The sequence below is a fragment of the Hordeum vulgare genome, chromosome 7H, assembly GCF_904849725.1.
Source record: "Hordeum vulgare subsp. vulgare chromosome 7H, MorexV3_pseudomolecules_assembly, whole genome shotgun sequence".
Taxonomy (NCBI): Eukaryota; Viridiplantae; Streptophyta; class Magnoliopsida; order Poales; family Poaceae; genus Hordeum; species Hordeum vulgare.
In genome coordinates, this window is record NC_058524.1 from 630,471,738 (window position 1) to 630,484,198 (window position 12,461).

The 12,461-nt window shown below is 42.4% G+C and overlaps 1 protein-coding gene across 2 annotated transcripts; it reads left to right on the forward strand.

Annotated features, from left to right (window-relative positions):
• Nucleotides 1-1,124: 1,124 nt before the first annotated feature.
• LOC123411519 (disease resistance protein PIK6-NP-like) lies at nucleotides 1,125-7,758 on the forward strand. Of its 2 annotated transcripts, none has more exons than XM_045104483.1 (4): nucleotides 1,125-1,677; nucleotides 5,417-6,651; nucleotides 6,765-6,830; nucleotides 7,024-7,758. In XM_045104483.1, the coding sequence occupies exons 1-4, from the start codon at nucleotides 1,190-1,192 to the stop codon at nucleotides 7,464-7,466; spliced, it is 2,232 nt and encodes a 743-aa protein (XP_044960418.1). In that variant the 5' UTR covers nucleotides 1,125-1,189; the 3' UTR covers nucleotides 7,467-7,758. The 2 variants fall into 2 exon arrangements, with proteins under 2 accessions (XP_044960418.1, XP_044960419.1); XM_045104484.1 differs by having other exon boundaries at nucleotides 5,417-6,642.
• The last annotated feature ends 4,703 nt before the right edge of the window (nucleotides 7,759-12,461 follow it).

Below are 12,461 nucleotides of genomic sequence, written 5' to 3' on the forward strand. Positions count from 1 at the left end.
TTGTTGCATGTGTAGTGAGTTTCAATCGGGACCTCGATCGTTCCGTCAAGTCTGTTAAGTCTACGCAAGTTGTGTGTATCGCGTTCAGACCTGCTACTTTGATGATGCATCCAATTCACCAGTAAATGAGTTAGTAAGACTTCGATCCACCACCAAGTCTTCTGAGAGCTAGGTCTTGTTTAATACTCCCTCCGTTTCAGTTTATAAGTCCGGCACGTGTATCTAGTTCGTCAATTTGACCAACTTAATAAAAGACATATATTATAAAAAATATATCATTAGAAACTTTAGATGTTCTATTTTTTAATGATATAATTTTTATGTTAAACAACATATTTTATATAAGTCGAATTGACGACCTAGATACACCATGTCTTATAAACTGTGATGGAGGGAGTAGAGTAGTTAATAATTGTTGGGCTGGGCAGAGATTGCGTCACGCAAAACAAAGTCTACTTTGATGATGCATGGTGGCTTAGTTTTAGTATTTGCCATGCATCACGGTCATATCCAGCTACTTTGATGATGCATATAAACAATTCACCACTACACTCGGATCAAGCTACATAATACTCCTATAGCACAAAAACATGTGGTAATATGAATTGTGAGGGAGTGTGTTTTCCGGAGTTTATGCCGGTGACTAAGCGCGCACCCCATTCTTATCGTTCTAATCACGTGCATCGCGCGCGGTTTCATCCGGTGCAGGTTGTGGCAAGAATTAACTAAGTAGCTAGATGCCAACTCAATTAGTCGTTAGTGCAACTGCTGGCTTGTTAACAAAAAATGACTTGAGTCGTCTAGCGTGCAAGTCTTGTTTGAATGAATGAACATATATATATAAGACAGCTAGCTAGTTGGTGCGACATGCATGCAATCCTTGAGATCCGGTAAAGGTCTGACCCCGTAAATCTTGGAAAAAATTTATGTCCAAGTGTGCTATAGAAAAGAGGGTAGATAAATGAAGTGCTAAGCAAGAGATGCCTTTGCTTCAATTTCTCCCCATAAAAGTGACTGTCAAAGTGTGCTTCTAGTTTGAGCAGGAAAAGCAAAACATAGCGGATCGAGGGTTGTCATAGCCTCTTCTTCTTCGAGAGAGAGAGAGTGATAGTGAGAAGAGAGAAGAGAGAGAGAGAGAGAGAAGAGAAGAAAGAGAAGAGAAGAGAAGAGAGAGAGAGAGAGGGAAGAGATGGCAGATGCCATCGTTGGTCCGCTGCTGAGCAAGCTGCAGGGGGTAGCGGTGACGGAGGCCAAGGCCCTAGCTGCCGTGGGCAACGAGATTGACCGCCTCCGCGACAAGCTCATGTGGCTGCATGCGCTGGTGCACGAGACTGACCTTCGCAGCAGGTCGGACAGCAACCAGCAAATCCGCGTGCTCGCTTACCAGGTGCGTGAGGTTGCATTCGCAGCCGAGGATGCCATCGACCATTTCTTCCTGCAGGCCGACCTCTCCCGCTTCGGTCACGACTGGCGTCAGGCGACCTCCATCTTCTTCTCTAACTTGGGCACTCAGATCCGTGTCCGGTACATCCTCTCCCGGAAGATCAAGTCCATGAACACACGGCTAGAGGATATTGTTGACAATAGTGCCAAGTACCGCAGCGACAGCGACGATGGAACTACAAAAATCATCACTTGGAGGGCCTCACGGGCCATCCCTCCAGTCCGCCACAACTGGTACCCCTACCTAATTAATCATGTCCATGATCCTCTTCTAATTTACATCGCAAACATATATATATGTGATCTAAAGCCAAAGTTCAATTTTGACCAACAACTTCAACCTCCATGCCAGCTATAAGAATGTCAGACCATCTATTGCATTGACCAGCTATAAGGGGCACATAAACCATAGGCCGAGGGTTTGAATGGTAAATACCTTGATGCACCTGATATGGAAAAAAAGGAAAAACCCGAAAAATTCATAAATAGCATTACGGAAGTTCAGATGACAAGTTATCTGATCACGCTAGCTATGGCAACCAGGAAACCAGGCATTACAATAAATATATAGCATTACAGGAGCAACAATGCTAAGGGAATGCTTCACACACTTGTGCACACAATGGTAAGGGATTTTCTGCGCTAGTAGACAATAATGAGGGGGGGGGGGGGGGGGGTATGCACAAGTGTTTGTGTAAGGAGATACTAAGCACAAACAAACTCGTACAGTATAAAATTAAACAAAGCCAATGATTTTATGTTTCCTTTGCAAACTCTGAAGAACTTATCATATATAAGCAGCCAAGCTAAAAACTTTGTTGGCACCTTTCTAGTGTTACATGTATTTACAAACAGAGGTTTGTAGTACTACCTCCGTTCCTAAATATAAGTCTTTTAAGTGATTTTACTGACGGTCTGTATACAGAGCAAAATAATTGAATCTACACCCTAAAATATGTCTATATACATCTATATGTAGTCTGTTAGTAAAACCTCTAGAAAGACTTATATTTAAGAACAGAGGGAGTAGTACGTACTGTAGTAGACACATAGTAGATATGTAAACTTGTGAGTCTACGAAACTTTTTTTAATTACTAGTATGTTACCTAGCTTAACATGGGTTATTCCTTTCACATGTGAGGGGTGTTAACTTGTCGGGCAATCTGTTTTCCCGCGGTGTCGGCATTCTACCGGTTATTTATTTCTTTATTTTTGGACAAAGTGGCCTTTGGCCCAATATTTTCATGCATCCTGGCTTTTCTTTTTGGGGAACGCTATGCGTTCGGCGGTTGATTTTTAAAAATTATCCGTCACCTGGGCAACCGTTGGATGACCGAGCTGACACCGTTTGATCTAGGGTCTGCATCCTGCCGCATGGTCAGTCGTTATTTCCCGCAACAAACGGTATGTTGTAGAAACTAGACACTCTTCCTCGACCCCGACAGAGCAGCGCCCCGCACGGCGCCGTCGCCCACAGAGCTGTGCCCTGCGCAGCGCCGCCGCTAGCCCGCCGCCGGCGTGCAGGAGCTAAACTGCTGTCTTCAGGCAGATGGCATCGAGAAGCCCGAGTTAATTTCTAAAACATCATCTCCGTCGCAGAAACAATGGCCATGTTACAGAAACAATTCCTGAAACAATAGTCGCGTTGCAGAAACAACGACCGTGTTGCAGAAAACAACTCCTGAAACTGACAGTCGGCGGTTCACCGTCGGATCTAGCAATCTAACGGTCGCGTGTGGTCCTTTATTTTTGCAACAAAGACCATGTTATGAAAACCTTTGTAACATATATCTTGCTACATAAATTTTTGCAACACAGATCATGTTACAAAAAAGTTTTGCAGCAGAGATCATGTTGCAGAAAGAGGAGTAGAGAGCCGAACGGTGGAGAAAAGCAAATTGGCTGAACGAGTGTAGAGCGGTTACCCGCTTATAGAGAACACGTGCCAAGCGTTAGTGGTGGCGGATGCCCTAGGCTGAACCCGCCGGCTGAGTGTTAGACTTTCCCTTTCTTTTTTGGTGTTTTTTTTCCTACCATGTTTCTTTGTAAACTTATTTTCATCTATTTGGAAATTGTCACATTAGATACAGGAAACTAATCTATTTGTGGAGGCTTTTGTATATAACCGTTAGTCAGACCTAAAATTGTAACATACATTAAAGTATATATATTTGGAGCACGCATATCAATTGTATTAATAATCTAACTTTTTTTAGAAAATAAGGATTACCTCCTGCCTATGCATCAAAACAATGCATGCAACCACTCTATTAAATAAATCCGAAAAATGTCGGAAGGATCCAAGAAAGCTGCGCGAAGGCAGCAAGAAGATAAAAAGTAGTACAAAAAAGCCACAACCGGCATACATAGGCTAGATGCCTAACCATCTATCGTATTATCGGACCGCCATCCAAACCGGTTGAAGATATCCCGAGCTACCGTCTCCCATCGGATAAACCCAGTAACCAAAGGCTCCCTGGTTTTCGCAGGAGTGAGTAATGACCATGTACGGATCAGCTTCGATGCTCTGTACAGTACCTGCAAGAAATTAATATTTGATAATCTTTTAAAGGTGACATCATTCCTGCAGTTCCATATACCACATTAATGCACATACTCCTATATGAATATGTCTGGCAATAACTAAGTCAACCCCATTTAGCCATGTCCCAAATAACGTGTCTATGCTATCTGGAGGTGTGATATCAAATGCTATACGGACTGTTTGCCATAATATTTTTGCAAGCAGACATTGAAGAAAGAGGTGTTTGATAGTTTCGGCCTGGTCGCAAAAGAACATATTTTACTTCCGTGTCGATTTCTCTTTAACAAATTATCTCTGGTAAGGATGACCTTCTTGTGGACAAACCACATAAAGATTTTGATACGCAATGGTACTTTCACCTTCCAAATATAGTTGGATTTTGACAAAGTTGATGTATCAATGAGACTCAAGTAGAAAGATTTGACTATAAAAATGCCAGTGGATGTTAGCTTGCAATGAAGCCTATCGGTATCCTCCGATAGCTGGACATCTATAAGTCCAGACACTAAGTGCAACCATGCTTCCCATCTATATCCTATTAATTAAAGCTCTCCTGAATTGAATTGCGATGTACAATATTATGAAGAGACGGATACTGTAATCCTAGAGGCGTCTCCCCAGCCATGTATCCTCTGAAAATCTCGTAGCCTTGCCATCACCGATGATAAATTTAACTCTGTGAAAAAAGTACGGTTTCATTCTCATCAAGCCTTTCCAGAAAGGAGAATCATTGGGCCTCAACGTTACCCGCGAGCCAAGGTTTTTGAGTGTAGATACCTATTATGCAGAATTTGTACCCACATGCCCTCCGTCTCCACGGATAGTCTGAACAGCCATTTGCTCAGCAGGCATCTGTTTTTTACCTCTAAATTTTCAATTCCTAGCCCTCCCTGATATTTAGGTGTACAAATAATATCCCATCTACTAAGCTGGTATTTTTGCTTAACTTCATCACTCTGTCAGAAAAATCGAGATCTATAAAAGTCCAATCTTTCCATACCCTACTGGTACCTCAAAAAAGACAACAGAAACATAGGCATATTCGTAAGAACCAGATAATGAGAATAAGTCTTCCTCCGTATGACAAAAGCTTACCCTTCCAGCAGCTTAATTTTTTCTCGAAACGGAGCTCCACACATTTCCATTCTTTGTTAGATAACTTACGGTGGTGAATTGGTATGTCTAAATTTTAAAAAATGGGGTTTCAATGAGTAGCAAGAAATTTCTCGAAACGGAGCTCCACACATTTCCATTATTTGCTGCAGAACCGCATGCGCAACCACTGAACCAAGAGTCTCTTTGCTTAACAATCTAACTAACTAAATAATTTAGACAATGTCAGTTACCTTGCTTGCTTTAATAGAATAATCTGTTAATTACTTTTGCTTTACTAGCTTTAATTAGTTAACATCTTAATCCTGAAACAGGGACGACACGGACTTGGAGAAGTACCAAGATACCAAGGCGGGTGGGCCAATACGCAAGGAAGAAGAAAAGAAATTGAAGGACCTTCTCCTTAACCAAGCTGGAAGCCATGTGATTTATGTGGTTGGAGAGAGTGGTATCGGGAAAAGGTATCTGGCACAGAAAGTATACAAAAACATTAAGGGAAATTTTCACGTACATGTGTGGGCAAGTTTTCCTCCAGGTGGCACCATCAACATGATTGGTGAGATAAAAAGAAAGCTGAAAGATAAGTGCTCCAAGCTGGAACCTAGCGTGGAGAGTATGGACCAAGTTAAGTACTTAGTTGTGGTAGATTGCCCGATGAGTAGCACCATGCTCGGGGATAGCATTGCACGGGAGGATTTGCTCAAGGGCGCACAAGGTAGCAAGATTGTGCTGACAGCGACGTCGAGTAGCCGTGCAGACAATAATAATGTCCATGTCGGCATCATCAAGCTTGGTTATCTGAAAAATCCTAAGAGCGAGACGTTGTTCAACAGGATTCTGGGCCTCAGGGGCCGTAAGCAGACTACATACAAGACATCGATGATGAATAAGATCCGCAACAGAATTGAACCAATAAGCAAGGGACTACCACTGGCGGTGGCTCTTCTTGCCAAGTTCATGCGGACCATGGACCACAGCAAGTGGGAGGCAGCATCGGAGTACATCCAGATGAACAACCAAGACAATGTGCTCATGACGATGGTGTCCATGTGCATCGATGACCTCCCCAATGAACACAGGTCGTGCTTGCTCTACACGGCAGGCTTCCTGGCACGAAGCACTATTGACGCCAGCCAGCTGGTGCGGCTCTGGGTGGCGGAGGGCTTCCTATCTCAGCAGCATGGGGTGTCACAGGAGGAGCTGGGTCAGCGCTACCTCAAGGAGTTCATCTTCCGAGGCCTTATGCAGCTGGTGAAGAAGAAAGGAGACGTCGTGGAATCAGTTGCCATCCATGACTTGGTCCATCAGATTTTCAGGTCCGAGGCGCAACGTACTGGCCTCATGGAAACCCACAATGGTGGTGAGTATGCCTCTGTCACTGTTAGTGCGAGGCGCCTAGCTCTCAACAACAGCAAAATGCCTTACAAAACAAACATCCTTTGGAAGGTGCGCACCCTGTTGTTCCATGATCCACAAGGTATTATGGGAGATGCCAAGCTGAAGCTGCCCAGTCGAGCTCATGTTGACAAGATCAAGGAAGGTGCAAACCGTACGTCTTGTCCACATTTCTAAGGAGATATATGTGATGCATGCCACCTCTTTACGTACGTAGATATTAAGCGACCTAATGGGCTAATGGAAGATATTTGTGGCACTTTGCAGGGTCACAAAAATTAAAGGAAGGCTCCAACCAGCTTCTCAAGGAATCCACCTCCCATGATGCACAAGGTACTAGAGTCGCATTTGTCAATAAATACGTACCGCCTCTAATGTTCACATGAATTTGTTGGCTAGCTACCACCTCAAGGAATCCACCTCCCATGATGCATAAGGTGTTTCCCGCAAAAAAAAAAAAAAAATTGATGCATAAGGTGAGCTACCGGGCTAATGTCGGTTATTTATTTGTTGTGGCACTATGCAGCATGGCCACAAGAATTCAAGGAAGGCTTCAGGCAGCTTCTCAACGAATCCACATTCCTCCGCGTCATCAGCCTGGAGGGCATCAACATAGGCGAGAAGCTGCCAAATCGAATCGGCAACATGTTACACTTACAGTACCTCAGCGTCCGATGCTCCAACTTGACAACGGTGCCGGACACCATTGGCAAACTGAAGAAGCTCCAAACAATGGATGTGCGAGGGACACAGGTGAAAAAATTTCCCACCTCCTTCTGGAAAATCAAAACGCTGCGCCATGTTCTAGGCAATCACGACCTTCAGTTCCATGGGTTTTGCCAAGCATCTGAAGACGTTGTCATCGACCAAGGCCAGGACCACGGGTTAAGCGTGCATATGACAATTAAAGAGCATGTTGCTAACGTGCACGTCTCCAGTAGGCGCTCGTGGATGCTTGTTAGTACTTAGTAGTACGTGTCGTCATTTGTGACCATCCTTTATTTATTCCAAAATCCTTTATTTATTCCAAAATAATCGTCTCCACTCGGTCACCACTCCACTAATGTAAATAGGCTAAATGAAGACTCGATCTTACGAGTCAGAGTGTGAGGGTCAGTCCGTGTATAAGATTGATGTATAATTAAGTGTGTGTGTGTGTGTGTGTGTGTGTGTGTGTGTGTGTGTGTGTGTGTGTCAAGTCCACGGTGTATTGTATAACTCTGATTCGAAATCATACTTTTTAGTTCTTGAAAACCTATGTATATGCATATTATCCTTCTTGTTGGCAACTTTATGCGTGTAAATATGCTAGTTTTGCTTGAAGTCCAGTGATATATCTGGGGACATTAAGTTGGCATTATGAAAAAAGAAAGTATTTTATACACCCGTATGCAGAAAATGTCCTTTGTGCATACATAGAAAAACATTGAAGGATATGGAAAGGGATTTTGATTTCAAATGATTCGAAACATTGTGTGATGTGTCTTATGACTTTACTTCGGATTTAACCTTAGGGTAGACTGTACTGTAGTTCAAACTTTTTTTTTTTAGAAAAGGACAATAGGCCCCGGCCTTTGCATGGATAGATGCATGCAACCATATTATTAAAAAAGTAACTTAACAAAGTCTTAGATCCCGAAAAAGCATACAAACCGAGCGCAAATAGGAAAGTATAAAAAAGGTGCCACGTCCGGTAATGAAAACAGGCTACGATGCATATGCACTACTTCAACATGAAAAAATAACACTAGATTAAATCACAAACTTTAGTTAGATGTTATTTACTGTGGTATCCTGATGTTTTATGTGCTGCCTGGCAATAAAATTAGGACAAAAAACTTGGAAATGAAAAAATTAAAGAAAAGAGAAAATCAAAAGAAGAAAGAAAATAAAAGAACCAGAACACAGAGAAAAAACGCTTTCAAATTCCGGAATTGTTCGGAATTCGAAATTTTGAGAAAATCCTTCGGAATCTTTCGGAATTCGGAATTCCGGAATCTTTCAAATTCGGAATTCGAAAAAATGTTCTTTAATTTTGAGAAAAAATTCCGGAATTGGAAAAAATGCTCCGGTATTTATAAAAATGTTCCGGTATTTTAACAAATGTTCTGGAATATGAAAAAATGTTCCTAAATTTGCAAAAATATTCCTGAATTTGAAAGATGTTCCGGAATTTGATAAAATATTCTGGAATTTTACAAGATATCCCAGAATTAACAAAAAATGTTACCAAATTTGAAAAAATGCTCCGGAATTCGAAATAATGTTCCATAATTCTAAAAAGTATTTTGTAATTTTGAGAAATTTCTCCAGAAATTGAAAAATTGTAAACAATTTCCGGAATTTCAAAATTTATGTTCTAGAATAAGAAAAAATGTTCCTGAATTTGAACAAATGTTCCATAAATTGGAAAATTGTTCCAAAACTTGAAACAAAATCGCGAAAGTCGAAAAAATATAATAAAATCAAAAAGCCAAAAATAAATAGAAAAACCGATTCAGGAAACCTTTTAAAACATTTCCAAAACATGTTAACAGGCCGGCCCGGATAAGCATTGGACGCGGCTACATGATACAGCTTAATGGGCCGGCCCGGGTCGTTCGCCCCTGTGCGGCTCGCAGCTGTTGGACCAGCGAGCGTCACATAGTAGGTCCCCATAAGTGCCCCTGCCATTGCTCTGAATGTCATTGATCACCTGCTTTGGTTGTTTGGCACAAGGAAAGCTCACAAACTACGCTTTCTTTCCACCACCCACGGCCCATACTCATTGTTTTTCTTGGTCCGAATAAAGAAAACCAGAAAGAGGCGGTTATCTTTGAAGCACTTGTTCATTAGTCGAGTTAATATTTATGACCGGTTCCCTCTGAATGGAAACCCTGGTTGTTTTTATTTTAAAATGGAGGTAAAGTTTTGCCTCATATTATAATTAAGAAGAGAATTGCTGGCCTAAATAGAGAAATCAGAAATAGGGCAAAATTGTCATAACGAGCCGACACATGGCCGTGCCCAGGGACGGTTCTAAACTTTCGGGGGGCCTAAATATGAACATAAAAGATTTCGATTTCAATTTTGTAACGCTTTATCAACAAAAACTTTGTGCAAGTTTAAATATTTTTCCTTGTACGGCATACTACAAACAATATAACAGTTTAAATATTTTTCCTTGGACGCCAGCCCAACTACTCTACACTCGTCAGCGGGAGTTTCCTAGGGGCTCACTTAATGCGAATATGGTCGGCGTGCTCACAACAAGGCTATGGGTGGGCTTGGGTAACCAAAGTGACGAGATAGACAAGTATTTCTTCTACACGTGCACAACCATCACCGTTGGCAACGGTGCCCGGACACCCTTCCGTGACTCCCCTTGGCTAAATGGGAGTAAGCCCAAAGACACCACCCCTCTGATCTTCACGCGAGGCATCTTCGCAATAGACATGGAAGGTTCGGAAAGCCTTGAATAATGCCGCATGGATTAGCAATATCAACCTTGGAATAACGCTCTCGCTGGACCATCTAAGGCAATTTTTCTTGCTTTGGACTGCCCTTCACGGAATCTAGCTAAACACTCACATCAAGGACTCCATCCTGTGGAAGCATACCGCCTCAGGAGAATACTTGGCTTCTTCTACGTATAGTGTGCAATTTCTGTCCATCACCTATATTGACATGTGCAAAGTTGTCTGGAAGACATGGGCACCCCCGAACGTTAAGTTTATCGCATGGTTGGCAATCCAGAACTGGATTTGGACGACAACTGTGGACCTTTCCCGCTTTGTACAAGGGAGCAAGGAACGGTGGAAAACCTTTTCTCCAAATGCCGATACACTCTCAGGATATGGAGATTGGTAAAAGATTGGCTTCGATTCGTTAGCTTGTACACTTTTGCTTGGACTGCCTACATGACCATTAAATACTGGTGGTACGATATGGCATCCTCCCACGGGATTCAGAAAAGGGTGATGGCCTCCCTCACTCTGTTAGTGAGCAAGACCATTTGGGATGAGAGAAATGCAAGGGCCTTTCGTTCCACAAACACGTCACCATTCATCCTCCTTGGCACCGTACAATCGGTGGGACAGCTTTGGGCGACCGCGGGAGCAAAGCATTTGGGGTGCATTCTGATGGGAGAGTAGAGTTTTTTGTTGGGTGGTGTGCCCCCCCTTTTTTTTTGCTAGGGGCCTTTCTTTGCTACTATCTTTTCGACAAACTCTCTCAAACTCCTCCTTCCTTAATTAATGGAAGGGGCAAAGCTTTTTCCCCACTTCAAAAAAAAAAAAGGTCGTCGCGCTCGCTTCCATTGGCCCCACCTCAGCAGGGGCCCGGGCAGGCAACCTAGAAGACTCACACACGCGCGCCACCAAAGAAAGAAACAACAACACCGAGGTTTTCCGCAAACTGCTATCATCATCAGTCCACTCTGACTTGTATGTACCCGATCGAGCAAATCTACTTCTCCCCTGCCAACTCTTTGCATTTTGCGTCCTTCATTTTGCGAATCCTCGTCTGCCACAAATCTACTTCTCCCCTGCCAACTCTTTGCAGCGCACGTAGCCACGATGTTGAGCGCATGCAGCTTGAGAGAGAGAGAGGTGTGGCTCCCTGTCTCGCAAGTGCATGCTGCAACGACGACGTGGCAGAGAAGGAGTGGCGGACATGCAAATGAATATATATTGTCTTGCAACTTGGGCTAGCGGGACCTTCGATTACCTCCACCTCAACTTATCATCTGCGTTCCAATGACTCCGGATATAAACACTGTTATGTTAATTTCGTTTATGCTGGTATATATAAACACTGTTTTCATATGGACTCCGGCGATTTAATATATATATGGCCGCGTGAGCTGCTAGTTTATGTTATGCTATATATATATATGTGTGTGTGTGTGTGTGTGTGTGTGTGTGTGTGTGTGTTTTAATTTGTTTAATTATTTGATCTATCTATTCTTGCTCGCTGTTTGCGGTACCGCATACTCTCTCTCTTCCTAAATATTTGTTGTTGGGGAGAACTAGTTCTCCCCAACAACAATTATTATGGCACAGAGGGAGTATTTGCGTTTACGGGAACGAATTTTAAACGGACCACGGTTTGTAAGATCCGCTAGAGACTCTCTAAACCACACGTATGTCTAGCATTACTTCTAGAAAAAACACTGATTTTTCTACTCCGGAGCGCAACATTCTATGAAATTTAAAAGGACAGCGGTTTGCGAGGGCTACAAAGGGATCCTACCTCAAGTTACTTAGCCTTCAATAAATTCTCTTCTCGCCCCTTAGCTGATTTTAGTAAGGTGGGCACCAACCACCAATCCTAATCCAGTTAATTAATGTAGAAACCTTACGTAGGTTTTAATGGGTGTAGCATTACTCTCTGGGATGGACAGTAAAGTTTGAGAAAATAGAATCAAAATAGAAATTATTGTGATGAAAAAACATCTTGGTGCTCTGGCAAAAAAAAAAAAATCAATGTTCTAAACTGCTTTTAAAAAATAGCCCTTGATGGAACATCGGTTACGTATATTTTTTGCCGAGTCCTCCACAAATATTTTTCATCACAGAGTTTACATATTGGTATAACATTAAACAATGTTTATCTCAAAAGAAATTCAGAATTGCTTTTGAAATTGATACCCTATTTTTTTTGCATTTTACTGTACGCACAGGTGCGGGATGAAATCCAAGTAACATTACTTATTGGTAAGTAGTTTTTATTCTGAGGACCTCTTTATTAGAAGGTTATAGACTTTACAATGACCTCACGCATATAATCTCACACCAAAACAACAATTGAGCACGTGTTCACCGGACCTTACAAAGACGGTGAGGCCAACAAATTGAGCTGAACAACTAGTTCCCCTTATTATTCATCCAAACAGCAATCTCCTTCTTGAACTTGTCCATTGCAAGTCTTGGCAATAGCATGCTTACCACGATCACGTCCTCCCCTTTGCCATTCTTACACCTC

Bases quoted from the DNA above. Each gene is read 5' to 3' on its own strand.
- LOC123411519 (XM_045104483.1), top strand. From the start codon at position 1,190: ATGGCAGATGCCATCGTTGGTCCGCTGCTGAGCAAGCTGCAGGGGGTA. The intron at 1,678-5,416 runs GTACCCCTACCT...ATCCTGAAACAG, and splicing joins CCTCCAGTCCGCCACAACTG to GGACGACACGGACTTGGAGA. The intron at 6,652-6,764 runs GTACGTCTTGTC...GGCACTTTGCAG, and splicing joins GATCAAGGAAGGTGCAAACC to GGTCACAAAAATTAAAGGAA.